Source organism: Lissotriton helveticus, chromosome 4_1, assembly GCF_964261635.1.
Source record: "Lissotriton helveticus chromosome 4_1, aLisHel1.1, whole genome shotgun sequence".
NCBI lineage: Eukaryota > Metazoa > Chordata > Amphibia > Caudata > Salamandridae > Lissotriton > Lissotriton helveticus.
Window position 1 is genome coordinate 1,655,152,775 of NC_136063.1, and position 18,226 is coordinate 1,655,171,000.

General features: G+C 41.1%; 1 protein-coding gene across 2 annotated transcripts in view; it reads left to right on the forward strand.

Annotated features, from left to right (window-relative positions):
• LOC144827635 (C-C chemokine receptor type 4-like) overlaps positions 1 to 7,735 on the forward strand; it is a 59,143-nt gene extending 51,408 nt beyond the window's left edge. For both annotated transcript variants that reach the window (XM_078685880.1, XM_078685881.1), the window contains exon 2: positions 6,055 to 7,735. In XM_078685880.1, the coding sequence (XP_078542006.1) occupies positions 6,107 to 7,204 (1,098 nt within the window). In that variant the 5' untranslated portion in view covers positions 6,055 to 6,106 and the 3' untranslated portion in view covers positions 7,205 to 7,735. The remainder of the gene's footprint in view (positions 1 to 6,054) is intronic.
• The last annotated feature ends 10,491 nt before the right edge of the window (positions 7,736 to 18,226 follow it).

Genomic DNA, 18,226 nt, shown 5'->3' on the forward strand with positions numbered 1-18,226 from the left:
ATTTCAACCACTGTTCTTGGTCCTTAATGCCAAGAGTGTCATTTGATGGACCTTTTTTCCCCATGAGTTCCTGGTTAAAATCCAAGGCTAAGACCAACGATATAGGATTATGGTCACTAAAGTTGTTCCAAGATACACTCAGGGATGTTATGGCTGGTATGAAAGGGGCGGAAAGGATGAGAAAAATCGAATATAAGGTATTGTTTCGCCCACCCCAGTCTGCTCTAGTGTGGTTCCTACTAATCTGTAGGCTCTGAGCATTGTTTGGACAACATAAACTAAGGGCTTGGTGCATACACTGTTTCCGGACACTCCAGCAGAATATGTTGGCATATAGACCAGCTAGCTCACAATGCCACTGTAAGCCTCCCTAACCTACCAGGGATCACACAGTTTATGGCAACCAATGAACATAACAAATCAGAACACTCAGGAATCGTGAAAACAGCCCAGAATATATCGCTCAGTCCCTCATGCTCACTTGTTCTTAGAGAAATATACAGAGAATACACAGTGAGACGTTTTCAATAATATTTATTGAACCAACGTTATTCTTGCATAAAATACGTGTGCTGCAATGATTAGGACAAATGCAAAACAACAGGTGATGGACAGAATGCAGAACATTGTCATACATTCACCCCAGTAAAGAGATCTGGGCCTAAATCCATCGTTTTTTTGCTCACCATGCCATTCCAGTGTAAACCCAGCCATATGCAAATCAGTCTTGACCCTGTACCCCATGGGAACAGGCCAGCCCGAACTGCCAAGTCAGGTCCTCACTGGACTGGAAACAAGCATCCAAGGACCGGTTTCGGGCTTTCAGCCCTCTTCAGCCTGGATAGCTTGATTCCAGTGGCATGGAGAGCACGGGACTCAGGTCTGAGCATACCCGTCCCACTCGGGGTGACAAATGCAAAACAACAGGTGATGGACAGAATGCAGAACATTGTCATACATTCACCCCAGTACAGAGATCTGGGCCTAAATCCATCGTTTTTTTGCTCACCATGCCATTCCAGTTTGAACCCAACCATATACAAATCAGTCTTAACCCTGTGCCCCATGCGAACAGTCCAGCCCGAACTGCCAAGCCAGGTCCTCACTGGACTGGAAACAAGCATCCAAGGACGGGTTGCGGGCTTTCAGCCCTCTTCAGCCTGGATAGCTGGATTCCAGTGGCATGGAGAGCACGGGACTCACGTCTGAGCATACCCATCCCACTCGGGGTGACAAATGCAAAACAACAGGTGATGGACAGAATGCAGAACATTGTCATACATTCACCCCAGTACAGAGATCTGGGCCTAAATCCATCGTTTTTTTGCTCACCATGCCATTCCAGTTTGAACCCAGCCATATGCAAATCAGTCTTGACCCTGTGCCCCATGGGAACAGGCCAGCCCGAACTGCCAAGTCAGGTCCTCACTGGACTGGAAACAAGCATCCAAGGACCGGTTTCGGGCTTTCAGCCATCTTATAGCCTGGATAGCTTGATTCCAGTGGCATGGATAGACCGGGACTCGCGTCCGAGCATACCCGTTCACTCGGGGTGACAAATCAAAACAACAGGTGATGGACAGAATGCAGAACATTGTCATACATTCACTCCAGTACAGAGATCTGGGCCTAAATCCATCATTTTTTTGCTCACCATGCCATTCCAGTTTGCACCTAGCCATATGCAAATCAGTCTTGACCCAGTGCCCCATGGGAACAGTCCAGCCCGAACTGCCAAGCCAGGTCCTCACTGGACTGGAAACAAGCATCCAAGGACCGGTTTCGGGCTTTCAGCCCTCTTCCGCCTGGATAGCTTGATTCCAGTGGCATGGAGAGCACGGGACTCACGTCTGAGCATACCTGTCCCACTCGGGGTGACAAATGCAAAACAACAGGTGATGGACAGAATGCAGAACATTGTCATACATTCACCCCAGTACAGAGATCTGGGCCTAAATCCATCGTTTTTTTGCTCACCATGCCATTCCAGTTTGAACCCAGCCATATGCAAATCAGTCTTGACCCTGTGCCCCATGGGAACAGTCCAGCCCGAACTGCCAAGCCAGGTCCTCACTGGACTGTAAACAAGCATCCAAGGAACCGGTTTCGGGCTTTCAGCCCTCTTCAGCCTGGATAGCTTGATTCCAGTGGCATGGAGAGCATGGGACTCACGTCTGAGCATACCCGTCCCACTCGGGGTGACAAATGCAAAACAACAGGTGATGGACAGAATGCAGAACATTGTCATATATTCACCCCAGTACAGAGATCTGGGCCTAAATACATCGTTTTGTTGCTCACCATGCCATTCCAGTTTGAACCCAGCCATATGCAAATCAGTCTTGACCCTGATCTTTTCACTGGGTGTGAGTGTTTGATTGGTTCAGATGCTCCGTCCATCACCACCCCCTTTTGTACCGCTTTTGGCCGCCATAAGTGTGGCAGGGTATGCTCAGACGTGAGTCCCTTGCTCACTTTGCCACTGGATTCAAGCAAGCCGGGCTGAAGACGGCTGTAATGCCAGAAACCGGTCCTCGGAAGCTTGTTTCCGGTCCAGGGAAGGCATGGCTTGGCAGTTCGGGCTGGACTGTTCCCATGAGGCACAGGGTCAGACTGATTTGCATATAGCCATGTCTGAACTGGGGTGGCAGAGTGGGCTAAAGAACGGTGATGGGTCAAACCCAGATCTTTTGACTGGGTGTGAGTGTTTGATTGGTTCAGATGCTCCGTCCATCACCACCCCCTTTTGTACCACAATGATTAGGAGACAGAAGCTTATAAAGGAGATTACAAGCACCAAAAGAGTGAACAGTAGATACATTTCTACCATGGTGCTGAAGCACTGAATATATACAGGCATAAATGCAATATGAAATGCAATATGGTAATCTAACGTAATCCTATGATGTAAAACTTAGGTAACTTACTGTAGGTGTAGATGTAGAGCCAATAATCCCCACTAGGGACAATCCAGCCCCATTACCTGATCGGATAGAGTGAAGGACCCCGTCTTGGTCTCGAGTTGGACCCCCTTGACGGAATGTCCGACAGGTTCGTGCTGGATTCTCAGCATGCACGGGCATTCAGTGTCAGCAGAAGGGCCTCCTCTACCAATCTATAGGGATGCCTAACATTTAGATTAGTGATGTTATGAATATGTAGATAGTGCCGTCGCCCCGTGGATGAAGATAGGACAACTTTTGTATCTAGTGCGTAGAGAGGCCTAGTACTTGATGTTCAAGGCATCGTGATAATGTTGTGCGCAGCTGGATGTGTAACAAAGTAATTTCAGAGCAACGAATCCAACATTGTTGTGCATGCAAATGTGTGCAAAAGTTCACTGCTGAAATGTTATTTACTAGGACAATGTAAGGAATAAGCTGCTTCACTACCTGGGCCTAATCTGCGAATATAACAGTTCCTGACAAACAGAACAGGTTATTGCCTGCAAATAACTCCTCTAAAATATTGCCTTGCTCAGAGTGTTCAAAATGCGTTTGGGCAGGGATGTCATCAGATATACTTTCCAGAAGGACACACCCCTGCTGACACAAATGAATATTAAAATCGCCCAGTATCATAACCTGGTAATAGGCGTCCTTATCCTCTCCATAAGCTTGCAAAAACTGCTTAAGAGTGTAAATGTGTTCTATGTCTGTTTTAATGCAGAAGGAATTATAAACATTCACCACCAACAAGGGAGGTTTATTGTTAAATCTCATTTTCACTGCTAAAATATTTGGTGAAGTGGGTTTCACCATGGCGGTAATTGAGGTGATCTTAAGGGAGACGAAAATAGCAAGAACACCTTTAGCACGTCCTGCCCGCAAGGTAAGGGCAGCTTTAAAAACACATCGAGAACCTGTCTATAAGGAGGAAAATGTTCATGTTCGAGGTTTCCTGCATAGCTATGATAGCCCACAAAACATTCCAGCCATCTGGGGTCATACAATTTGGAATTTAACCCAGCAATATTGCAGGTCATGACTATAAATGTAGGGGTAAGTGAACACAGGCTTTCTGTTATGACTACCAAGTTTCCCTGGGGGTTCTGATGCCTAGAATTAATTGGGTCCAATTGGGGTGGCAACAGTCAATCGTTCTCATCCAGCCTGCTCAATGGTGCAAATCTATTGTATAGTAGTATGTCAAATCCTGCTGCTTCCCTCTGGGCCCTCGGTTCCCTTAATATGGATCTGGTAATGGTCCATCATCAGCCAATGGTGAAGAATCTTCCGATAATCTGTCATCTTTCCTCTCGATGCCCACGATAAATACTCGAGTTGACATGGTGTTGTCTGCAGTTATCTAACATTTTATACATATTATGCCATAATCGAGAAGGTTCTGACAAGAACCTTTGCAAGCCTACTCTGTTAGTTGTTTAGTGTTCCATTGTCTTTTCAATGGACTAGCCTATTAAATATCATGGTCAAATCATGAGAACTAAAAGCACACAGAAAATGTATTTGTCTAAACGATGAAATCGTATGGTGTGAGGCAGAAAGAAATACATTTTCTTTATTACTGCACATTTGAGAGCAATGATGAGTTCTGCAGTCAAATACTAGCACCAAATTGGCTTTTTCAAAAAGCATTCAAATCAAATCAAAATCAAAACCAACTTTATTCGGTTTTTCATAATTGTAGAAATACCATAAAAGTTCATAAAATACATTGTTTATACACTTTCTTAGTTAAAAATCAATTACAATTAGATATTAGTTTTTACTGTACAATAAAACACAGTTTGCATATAAATCACAATTCATAAAAAATGTAACCATGGCATGACGTATAGTTTTCACAGTGGTTTCATCAGCCCTCTAATATGTAAAAAGGATGATTGTTCTTTTCAAAGGTTCAAGCGATGACAAATACAAAATTTAAGGAAGCACGCCATCGCTTTTGCTACTATGTTATCTTCAAGGTACTGAAGCGCCAAATATGCTGGACGACATTGGCGCAACCCCCAGTTTCTCAATATGGGCAGTATCCAACGCCTTCGTGGTATAGTGTAAAACTTGCAGAAAAGAATTACGTGTATGGTGGATTGTGCCGAAACAGAATCACAAGGGCATGGGAACGATTTTAATGTCCAATCGTTTTGAGAGGAAAAAGATACCATTCGATGGAACATATTGAGTCTGAAACGTGTCAACAACAATTTTTCGAACTGGCTTAATCTGTACAACAAGTAAGGTTCAATAGAAAAAGCAGTCTGAGCTAATAGACCCTGTTGCACAGAAGGTTTCCCTATCAAGAGCAATGATGAGTTCTGCAGTCAAATACTAGCACCAAATTGGCTTTTTCAAAAAGCATTCATTTTATTTAAAAAAACAGGCAAGAAAAAAATATAAGGCCTAGTCGTGAAAGGTCAGTAGAAATGAGAGCTTTCTGCAAAACATTATGCTGCATGGTGATTGTTAGCACATTTAAGAAAGGCACTTTTTCCACAGTTCCCTCTGTTATGCATTTTCTATGTTAATGTCAGGTCAAATATTCCATTTAATGAAAGGTTATTTTCGACTATATTTTCAGCTATCCCAGTGCTGTCAGTGTATTTGCCACACCAGAAACGTGGGAGATGGTCTGCCACAAGGGTAGCAGAGACCAGGGCCTCAGTTGCCCCGACAGGCAGGTGTTGCACCTGCAAAACCTTAAATCAGCCTCCTTGACTCCAGTGGGAATATTTATTTGAATTTCTGCCAATTCAAAAACATCTCAAACGGCCATTCGCAACTAGACAATTGAAACATCAACAAACACCACCTGTTAGGCTACAATAACCCAACAATATTAAGATGAGTAAAAGACACTCTTACACCCTAAATGGCATTAGTGTCATATATGGTCTGTTTTACGTTTGTACAGATTGGGAAACACAAAAAGGAACATAAGATATACAAAATGTGATACAAAAATTAATACATCAATACATAATACTATACAAAATACTAGCAAAAGATTTCCAAAAAGGTGTTGCACCCACAGTAGCAGAAATCAGTGCATAAAAGCAGTAACAAATTATCCTTCATTTTTTTGCATTTAAAGGAAAGACTAACAATCAAAAGAGGGGCAAGGAATTCGACAGCATAATAACATCATGATGGCCGCCCCAACTGAGAACAGCTTCCTGCCAGCGAGTACCTTCTATGACTATGATGGCACACTGGACTACGGCCCTCTTGTAACAATGTGCACGAATGAGAATTTGATTAGGTTTGGAGAAGAACTGGTACCTTTCTTTTATTACCTACTATTTGCCCTCTGTCTGATTGGAAATGGATTGGTCTTGTATGTATTGCTAAAACACGAGAACTGGAAAAACATCACAACTATTTTTGTGTGCAACATGGCCACCTCGGATTTGGTTTTTGCCTTATCGCTGCCTTTCTGGGGGGTATACCACTCCTCCATGTGGATCTTTGGTGACACTGTCTGCAAGATAGTCAGCAGCACCTTCTTCATTGGCTTTTATAGCAGCATCATATTTCTCACCTGTATAGCAGTAGACAGGTACTTGGCAGTGGTTCATGCAGTAACCACTACCCGCAATACTCGTTGTGCTGTACTTGCAAGTGCTGTTATCTGGACCATAAGTGTAATGCTTACCATCCCTGAATTCCTATTCACTGAAACCAAAACAGACGAAGAGGGTGGCATTACCTGTGAATATGTTGGCTATCGTGGCCAAAACAGGAATGTTTGGGAATTTCTTCTATTCCTCCAACAAACTGTGCTATTTTTTCTTGTGCCTTTTGTGGTCATCCTGTTCTGTTATTGTAGTATTGTCAAAACCCTAGCCGGGTGTAGGACACAGAGGAGGCACAGGGCTCTGAAAATGATATTTAGTATTATATTGGCTTTCTTTCTTTGCTGGACACCCCTGAACATAACCATATTCCTTAAGGCGTTGCAGGATTATGGAGTGCTCGATTTGAACACATGTAAGGCACAGGAAATACTGAACTATTGCTTGTACATTACCCGTAATTTGGCTTTTTTTCATTGTTGTCTTAATCCCATGTTGTACATGTTTCTTGGGACAAACGTTAGGCAGCATCTGAGGTGTCATGGCTTAAGGTGGTCGGCGGCTCTGGGCTCCACTGTCAGACCCCGGATCTTCAGCAACAGCAGTGCACACTCCACAAAGGATTCTTCAGGAGGGAACAACCGACCCCGAATATCTACAGCCGTATGAGGGAACGCCAAACTAAGCAGGACTTTGTGATGAGCTGCCACACAAGCTTATGTGCATAAACCACCGTGTAATGCAGCAATACTCAATTTTAAAGCGCTACTTATGTGATGTACATGTCAACGTTTGCATTCCTCTTCAATTAAATACATGGTTTCAGTATTTTTGGGAATGCTTCCCTCATACTAAGCCTTTTATGTCAGCAGATGTGAGAACTTATAAAGCAACAACATGTTTATGAAAAAAACTTGGATCTTTTACTTGCCAGACTTTTTATTATATAATGTAGGAAACATATTGTGTAACTTTGGACTAATGCAGTGCACTTAACTGCTAACATTTGTCCTGTTAGAAAATTGCGAAAGCTACATTATTACCGACCAACAAGTGAAAAAAATTGAACCACAAAGTTGCTGTGGTTTTTTTTGCAGTAGTAGTCAGTACAAATGTCATTGGTTGGTCTGTGCTGAATTGCAGAGCAAGTTTTGTTTCTTACACTACGATTTTACGTAGACCTGTTTAAAAAAATGACATTTAAATAAAATGGAAAAACAAAAGCTGTGTTTTTTAATAAACCTTTTTTCACAGGAATGTAAAGGAATGTGTGACAGCTAGTCGGTTTATTTTGGTGTTTATAAGCAAATTATGGGAATCAAGAATCTGGTAAAAATATAAATATAAAAGACAGACAGAATGTATCTACTTTATCAAATATCTGTTCAATACTATTCAAAAAAAAAAAAAGCAGACATTTCAACTTTATTCCATCGGTATCTCAACATGTTCCTCCCAATCTTCTGGCCCTAATGAGGCCTGAGTGTCAAAGTTTACCTGAAACGTTGGCTCATCATAGCCTATAATGAAACACTGTAATTTTCTTTCATCACCATCCTTCATTTGTGGTGGGGTGGGGGTATCATGAGGTCTAGCCCAGTTTGCTTATGATGTGCGTGAGTTAGTAGGAGCATTCAGATGTGATAGAAAGAGGCAAGAGAGAATGGTTAGATGGACTTTAGCCATCAATCCTTCCAGAATCCACCAAAGTGATCTCCTTCCACCCGTTCCATTACAACTTTGGGGTAATGTCCCACACAATAAAAGGATTATAGGAGGGGCTTGAGTCATAGAATCAGCCACTTTTGTGACTTCTCAATGCTTTCATGAATCACTTTATGTGGTGTCGCATGCTCAACCCTGGTGAAGGTTGACTTAGGGTGTGGCCACCGCCCTTTCTTTTTTAGGTCTCTCTAAAGACAGCTTTAGCTGTCTTGCCAGCCTTATGGTTTCCAAAAACAATATCATACGGAAAATACATACATATATAGGGCCCCCAACTCAATGTTCTTTCACCATTAATCTGTTGACATGTCACTAAACTATACCCCCTCCCACCCAAGCAAAATGTATATATGCACAGACCAACCGCTTCATCCATATGATGCTTTCAGTATTGAGTGACTGCATATTTTCACTTGCACATGTGCACATACATTTAAAAAAAAAATAGAAATTGTTGGACTCTTCCCATTGACTGATAGTCCCTAGGTTACTGCAAATATTCTCATAACTCTCAAGACATTTATTGTAAATTACGATGTTCATTCCTTTCTTTAAACCAGCTTTGGTATACTTATTTATCCTATTGAAATTTAGTACAAGTCCTAGTGTAGCTAGAGCACACATGCACATTTTTAGGTTGAAGCCATGCCCCCCACAGCATTGTGATTGATATTCCAATCATTGGTATCTGACTTGAGAGAGCTCTTTGCCGCCCCACTAATGCTTAATTTCCCTAGAGAGAGCATTTATGCTGGTCTCCCCTAGACTGAGCTTCAGAAGGCTACAGTAATGCCAAAATAAACTATTTATTTATGTTATACTTGCCAGTAAATATGAGTTCCTATAAATATAAATAAATAGTAGGGCATCATCAGAAACATTTTAAAAAGTATTGAAATCTGTAAACTGGACTCAGTATTATGAACCTGTTGGCAAATAATTAATCCTATGAAAGGCAAGCAAAACTAGTTACATTGGGAAAGGTGAGTATGTAAATTTAAATACTAAAGCCACACACCCTCAGCTTGCTACAGGCAATTCTTCACAAGGCTGCAGTACAAAAATTGACTTATACGCTTGCCCCTAGAGAAACTGTACTAAATAATGGCTCAGTGGAACACAAGGTTTTGCTAACATAAACAACCAAAGTCAACTAATAAACTGTGTTGTACTTACCAGTGAATACAAGTTCCTATAAATAGTATGGTGTGATCACAAACTTTAAAAAAAAATCAAGAAATATACTGAAATCTCATATTTGGATTCATTATTATGAAACAGATTTGTTTATGCAAATGTATATACTAAAGCCACACCCCCTCAGCTTGGTGGAGGCCAATGTCTCCAAGAGAGAGCTGCCACTTGCCCCCATTGGGAGTATCAATAAGACTACTCACCTATAGAGGGAAACCTCACAACGCTTCACTAACAACACTTGCTCCTAGAGGAAGAGTAAAAATATAATCACAACCTGTCATGGAGTGTGGAGTACATGAGACATTATTATCTCCAAACAATAAATAAAAACAAAAAAATTGTGCTCGACTTGCCAAAGAATAAATGTTCTTGTTAATTGTATGGCATGATCACACACTTTAAAAAATAAATATATTGAAATCTGTAATTTATAATAATTATAATCAAGGTATGGCAACAATGAATTCTATGGAAAACAAGTACAATTGGTTAAAGTAGAAATAAATGTGTATCCAAATTTATATACTAAAGCCATGCCCTTTCAGCTCGGTGTGAGGCATTTGAAGCAGTTGCTTCTGACTTGAGTTGGACCTCCGATAACAAGTAGAACTGCAGTTTTATGAAAATATTAGAATACTTTGCATTTGACTAGGAAGGGACATTTAGTAGCAAATTGTGGAAATGATACTTCTTGAAAGGATTTCAAAGCATTTCCATTCTGCTTTTGAGGGACAGCTAGTGACAACCAGTGGAACTGGATGTTTGATATTAAAATATCGATGCTTTTGCATTAGACTTGTGAGGGACACCTAGTAACGACTTGTGGAACTACACGTTCACAAAAGAAAATCAATGCATTTGCATTTGACTTGAGGGAAACCTAGCAAAAACTAGTGGAACTGCAGTGTCAAGTAAGAATTTCAAGTATTTTGCATTTGATTAGTGAGGGGAATCTAGTAACGACTTGTAGAATTACAACTTCACCAAAGCTAATCAATGTTTTAGCATTTTAACTTGTTAGGAACACCTAGTAATGACAAGTGGAACTGCAGCTCTCTGTAAGAATTAAAAAATGTTGGCATTTGATTTGTGAGATACGCCTATTAACAACTTGTGGAATTGCACCTTTATGAAAGAATATCAAAGCTTTATTAGAGTAGCAAAAGTGGATATGTACATTTTTGTGTTGAAGCCACACACCCTCAACTTTGTGAAAGACATTTTAAGCAGTTGCATCTTACTCAAGAGGGACATTTAGGCCCTGGTATAGGAAGCCCTTTCATTGCCATTGTGTCACATAAGGCTCCACAATGGCTTCAGTGAGATTTACTAAGCTGCACTTAGCCACTCTACATGGCACTGCCTAGCTTAGCAAATATGGAGGAACGCAAGTTGCTACCTTGTGTTTCTCTGCCCTGGGAAGGCCTTAAATGGGTGGAGTGCGGGTGCTCACACACATCCATCAATGGATTTTGGTGCATTCCCAGAATTATTAAGGCTAGTGTACCTGGGCATACACTAAAATGTTCAGCCTTCCTAGGTGAGGTGTAATAAGAAGAAATATGTTTATTTCTCCTTGTTTTTCCTCTTTCTATGTATGATGCATTCTGCAGCCCTCATAAAAGAGGAACATGCCTCAGGGGATTGTTTTTGGGCAGAAAGGGTCGCCTCCTTACAACACAGGCACCCTTCCACTATGGGGCATGGATGCCTGTGGTTAGTGCTAGACAGCCAAAAGGGTGACAGCGCATGGGAAAGGACAGGAATGCATCATATTGCCTTAAATATGGTGCTTTCCCGCCCTTTCCTTGTCATGCAGTGCAGAGCAGCAAGGTGACTTACTGCGCTGTACGGTAACCAGACAAAATATCGAAAAAAATATGTAGAATGGACAAAATATCAAATTCTAAATATAGAATGGACATAATATAGTGGCTAATAATATCGAAATGCAGGTAAGTAATATCGACGGTCACAATATCGAAGTACATATTATAGGCATTAAAATATATCGAATTTTTAATAATATTGATTTTTTAAAGTGTTTTGTATGTTAGTATATGTGTTAAAAGTGTATATTATTTCTGTAATGTATGTTTAATTATTTTAAAGTCATGAATTTTAGGTTATTTAATTTTTGCATAGCAGGTTTTGGGTTTATAGGGGAATAGGGAGGGCAGTAATTTAATTATAGTAAATTAAATGTACATTTTTAGGAATTATTAATTATTTTTAATTTAATTTTGAGTTTTAGTTCTGTAGCGGGTTGTAGGCGAAAAGGGTGGGAAGTAATATAATTATAATTAATTAAATGTGTATTTTTCTTTATTTTTATTGATGATTAAATAAATGTTAATTGATTAATAATTGGTAATTAATTTGTATTAATTGGTAATTCATTTTTATTAATTGAATAATTGATAATTATGTTAATTGTATTAATGTATTATTCGCAGCAGGTTGTGGGTTTATAGGGGAATAGGGTGGGAAGTAATTTAATTGTAATTAAGTAATTATTGAAATTATTTTTGTGTATTGATAATTAATTTATTGTTAATTATTAATTGGTATTTTTTTATCACTTATTACATTTTTGGTATTGAACATTAATTGGTTGTTAATTCATATGTAATTAATTTGTAATACATAATATTTATTGGTTTTTATAATTAATTATTTATTAAATATTTTGTAATTGGTAATTCATTTTATTTACTTTTTTATTGGTATTGATAATTCATTTATTCTTATTTAAATATTAAATCATTACTTTCCCTACTCTTGCACTCACTGGAGTGGGAATAGTAATTTTTACCCCTACGCTATCCAACGCTTTCCCTACTGTTGAACTCTCTGGAGTGGGAATAGTAATTTTTACCCCTACGCTATCCAACACTTTCCCAACTGTTGCACTCACTGGAGTGAGAATAGTAATTTTTACCCCTACGCTATCCAACGCTTTTCCTACTGTTGCACTCTCTGGAGTTGGAATAGTAATTTCTACCCTCCCGCTATCCAACGCTTTCCCTATTGTTGCAGTCTCTGGAATGGGAATAGTAATTTTTACCCCTACGCTATCCAAGGCTTTCCCTACTGTTGCACTCACAGGAGTGGGAATAGTAAATTTTACCCCTACGCTATCCAACTCTTTCCCTACTGTTGCACTCTCTGGAGTGGGAATAGAAATTTTTACCCGCCCTCTATCCAACACTTTCCCTACTGTTGCACTCTTTGGAGTAAGAATAGTAATTTTTACCCCTACGCTATCCAACACTTTCGCTACTGTTGCACTCTCTGGAGTGAGAATAGTAATTTTTACCCCTACGCTATCCAATGCTTTCCCTACTGTTGCACTCAGTTGAGTGGGAATAGTAATTTTTACCCCTACGCTATCCAACACTTTCCCTAGTGTTGCACTCTCTGGAATGGGAATAGTAATTTTTACCCCTACGCTATCCAACGCTTTCCCTACTGATGCACTCACTTGAGTGCGAATAGTAAATGTTACCTTCCCGCTACCCTACGCTAAAAATATATTAAGTTAATATAAACATGTATTAAAAAAATGCATTTTAAAAAAAATTTACATTAAATATTTATTAATTTTAAGGTTATTTAAGTATGTTTTAGTTAATTATATTTATTATTTTGTTAATTTTACATTACTTTTAATACCTTCAAAACCTTCCATATTTTACCAAACTATATTATTTACAACGAGATTTTGGATTCAATATTTTTGTACTTACCTGTTTGTAGATAGGAATTCGATATTTTGGCATTCTATATTTTGTCCACGATATTTTGGCAGGTCGATATTTTCCTCCTCGATATTCTGTAGGTGATCTTCGCTGTACTATGTGACTTGGCCATAAATACGGCTCTAAGATTCTAGAGGGAACACTGGCATAACATAGGCCCCCTGCAGCCCCTGCAGCCCCCTCCCCACCACCCCCCCGAAATTTGACGGGCCCCTGGCAGAGTACATAGAGGGGGCCACCTCCGGAGTCAGGCAGGAGCCTGACCCTGGTCTGAGGATACTGGAGGGACTGGGAGGGGCCTCAGCACAGTACCCCTCAGGGGCCCGTCAAATTTCGTTACGCCACTGTTGAGGAACACAAGGATTTTGCACCGGGCGAGGGAGTGCGGCTTCGGACGGGGGCTCTTTGTGACTTCTTTACATCATTGTTACGTTGTGACGTTTACTGCTGATATTTCACTGCAATGTAACGAGTGCCATTAATCAGGGAGCCGAGGGGATGGACTTGTCAGTGGCTGAAGTTCTCGGCCAAGGGTCGTATCTCTTTCTGATGGCTTCCTTCCCACACTGAACTGCCTTCCTTGGTATCCTGCATCCTGTGCCCAAATTAGGATTTGGGATAGGACAGAATTGAATTTGAACTGTACTAAAGCAACTGCTAGAAACAGCGAGAACAGGATTAATCCTAAAGAAAGGCACAAGTGAAGCAGAAGAAGGCACTGTGGCATATGATCATGTTACTACTATTTTATCATAGAATACAAAACTTAATGATTAGTGGATTGGTGACACAGGATTTGGGATAATGCTATAGTATGAAAACAAAAAAAAGATCTGCATAACTTAACACCCAAAAGAAGTCTCAATAGGGTTATAGTCAATGAAGGGGAAAATCGGGTTCAACCAACTGAAAACGTAGATAGATGTAGCTCTGATTTTAACTTTCATGACTGTGAGTAAAATCACACCAAAAAGGAAACCATTCACAAACAAATTAGGCATAATAAATTGAAACTCTCAAATAATGGATTACTTTGCTAAAAAGTCTCACAGTGTAGAGGATATTACCAGATTAAGGAAAATAGTATGGGAAATATTAAAGTAAATCAAAGTCTATAAAACACAAGGGGACGTATATCAGAAGAAAGGCAGTATTGAAGACAAAACAAAGAAAAAGGAAAGAGCCTATTTACACTAATGGACACTAAAGAACAAGTTACTTACCTTCAGTAACAATATATATGTAAGAGACATTGATTAGTTATGGATTCCTCACCTTAGAATTACCCTCAGGCGTCTGAATTGATCCGGAGAATTTTTCTTCAGCAGTACCCCTGCGTGTCAGTAGGTGGCGTCGGTCGACTCCGCGGAAGTCCCTTATGCTAGAAGTCAGTTCGCAGAACGGGGAGGATGGTTGGGGCAATGAGGAATCCATAACTAATCTATGTCTCTTACAGATATATTGTTACCGAAGGTAAGCAACTTGTTCATCTGAAAGAGACAATTAGTTATGGATTCCTCACCTTAGAATAGATATCCCTAGCAATACCAAGCCCAAAGGCGGGTCTGCAAACTAAGTTCACACCAGAAAGTCTTGGAGAACTGAACGGACAAAGAAGCCGTCTCTCCGGAAGAAGCCCACGTAGCTGCCTGACTTATGTCATGAAGGGGAATTCCACGTCCCAAAGCAGTAGTGGCTGCCGTCGCCCTGGTGGAATTGGCGCACAACCCTACTGGAGGTTCCTTTTTCGCTAAGAAGCAGATCTTTATGCAAAGAACGACCCATTGAGAGATGGTTCGCTTTTGCACGGCCCGACCTTTCTTTGCACCCACATAATCAACAAAGAGCTGATCATCCACCCGGAATTGTCTTGAGCGATCCAAATAAAATGAAAGTGCACGTTTTAGATCCAGGCGGTGGAGCCTCTCCTCTTTAGAAGGATGCGGGCGGGAAGAAAGAAGGTGGGCAAAGTGGTGGTCTGTCTTATGTGGAATGGGGTACCCACTTTGGGAACGAAAGACGGTCTAGTGCTAAGGACAACTTTGTCCGGATGAACAGCCAAGAAAAGAGGTTTTGAAGAAAGAGGGTCAGTCGCCGACATCAGCTTGTGGCAGGAGCCACAAGGCTTGAAGCTGATCCGCGGAGATGACATCCCTGTGCACCAGGAGTCATAACAACTCTAAAAGACGTTGACAAAAGTCGCAAAAAAGAGAGTCAGAAAAGTGACTCGAGTTACCGCTCTCTCCGGATCTGCACTTGCTGGCGTTAAAAAGAAAGGACTGACATCAGCGCCCAGGGGCGGCGTCTAAGTAGATACTGCACCGCCATTCCGGTGACCACGACGCCAACGATGTACGCGGAGTCAACTGATGCCACCTACCGACGCGCCACAGTACTGCTGAAGAAAAAATTCTCCAGATCCATTATGACGCCTGGGGGTAATTCTAAGGTGAGGAATCCATAACTAATTGTCTCTTTCAGATATAGCAGTTTAGGTGGAAGTACATCACAATAATACAGTGATACATGGTCTTAGCTCAATCCATAATAACCAAGAGTCTCTGACATCTTTCCTGGGCATTGAAATAATGAGGTGAAACAAATTGGAGCAAGCATTGGTAAATGCATTTAGTTTCGCCAATGTGTTTATTATTAAGGTTTTGTTTCTGCAAGTTTAGCTTTGTGAGCAGTTGAGCAATACAAATGATAGAAAGCGTGAAGGAGGAGGGAGGCGGCGGTGGTGGGCTGAAAACAACGGCAGAGGTCAACAAAAGAGACAACATGCACTCTCTACGAGTGTATTCAATTCAGTGAATTCATATTTATGAAGGCCTCCCTGCGCAACCTTTAGTTATTGGGTTGCGAGTGCTTGAATATGTGAGGCACAGGCAATGCCCAGCTTGTGTACAGTGAGGAAAGCTGAATGCCACCCACTAGAGTGCGTCAAAGCAAAATGGCGCCTTTGTGGTGGGATTAGTAAAAACAAGCATTTGCAATGCAATAGGTCTCGCATTCACAGGAGTTTGAGCTATTGGCATTGTAAATGACAATGCCTTTTATTTATGTTTTGGGTTTTAAAACATAAATAAAAGGAATTGTCATTTACAATACTAATAGCTTAAACTCTTGCAAATGCGAGACCTATTGTATTGCAATGAAGGTTTTTCTCGACCGCTTGTTAGATTGTAAATATCAGAGGAAGAGACCGGCCTGCGACGTCTTCAAAGTACAGATAAATCGTGCAGTGAAGTAGATGTATAAGTGTTGTAGATTACACTGACACAAAGTGTGAAGTGATAGTTGCATGTGTTCCGAGCTATAGGCATTAACAAAGTGCTCCAAGACCTTTCGCTCTGTGATTACTCTGTCGTGGCTCAGGAGGAAGAACAGGAGGGAGGGTGCTTTTTCCTACCCTCTCCGTAATTTGAGTGTGCAGTGTGGCATTGCGTAATGTCATTGCTATCTTTGGCCTAATAAAAACACTCCAACTGTAGTAGGGCCCTGGCTTCACCTCCTGGTGCAGGGCTGGCTGTGCTTTATGGGAGGCTTGGAGGGAGGGAGCGATGGCCTCATACAGTGCCCCTGCTATTACTAGTGAGCAAGAGGAGGTGGCATTGGTGGTGGTGGTATTGGTGGTGGTGGCATTGGTGGTACTGGTATTGGTGGTAGTGCTGGTTTTGGTGGTATTGGTGGTGGTGGTGGTATTTGTGGTGGTATTTGTGGTGGTGGTGGTATTTGTGGTGGTGGTGGTATTTGTAGTGGTGGTGGTGGTGGTAATGGTGGTGGTGGTGGTATTGGTGGTGGTCTTGGAAGTGGTGGTGATATTGGGGATTGTGGTATTGTGGTGGTGTATTTGTGGTATTGGTGATGGTGGTGGTGGTATTGGTGGTGTTATTGGTAGTGGCGGTGGTATTGTTGGTGATGGTATTGGTGGTGGTATAGGTGGTGGAATTGATGGTGGTGGTATTGGTGGTGGTGGCATTGTTGCTAATAGAACAGGCTTTTGAAAACAACCCCTCAGGTGGTTTTAGTGCAGATGATATGTCACACAGATTATGTGTTACCTGGAATTCACATGACTTAATTAGTTAATCATTTCTAAATCTATTTTACTTGGGGGAGTTAAAACAGATACAAGATAATGCTGGGTTATGGGGAGTGGCCGTGCTGCTTAAAAAAATACAAGCGGTTTCAGCTGAAGCAATGCATGTTTGGCCTGCAGTAAGAGAAACTCAATAAAGTAAATAGTGCTTGAAGACTAAATAACAGGTCCCGTGCAACAACCGAAGTAAAGGGACCAGTATCCTTGGGAGGTTGCAAATGAAGACAAGGCTGTACTAAGGAGGAAATACCAAGCATGCTAACTAATCTGAAGGCAGCATTTATGAAAGACAATGACACAAGCCAATGAAAAATATGGGAAGAGAGTGGGCGCAGCTTCTCTACCATATTCTACCACAGCAGTCTCGCAGAACGAGCAGTGCATGCATGCTGCAGCTAGGCTCAACCTAATAAGGACAGTGCAAACGCTGTTCACTGGAGAGCAGGAATGGAGTGGACAGAGGTCAACGAATGAGACTGCAGGGACATGAACTATCTAGAATGCAGGGTGGAAATGTAAAAAAGAAAAAAGAAAGCAAAGTGCTACGGCGTGGCCAGCATTCACCCCGCCATAGTGCTTTGTTTTTATTTACTTGTTTTACAGCAGCTTCTGCAACATCTTTAAAAACATTGATAATGCCAATTGGTCTAGCATAGGCAAATCTTATTGGCTTTGCTGTGCTGAGAAGTGCAGGTATTCCCCCATTCAAATTAAAGAAGTGCAGGTATTCAGTACAGACCATTTAAAGCACTGGACAGAGGCACTGCATAAAATAAGGCACCACAAAAACTTTAATAAAGGGACACTGCTTACAATGTCTGACAGTAACCAAACACATTTACCTGTTTTTAGACCTGTTTGCAATACTTCATTCTGAAAAATATACATCATGTTGATAGATCTGAT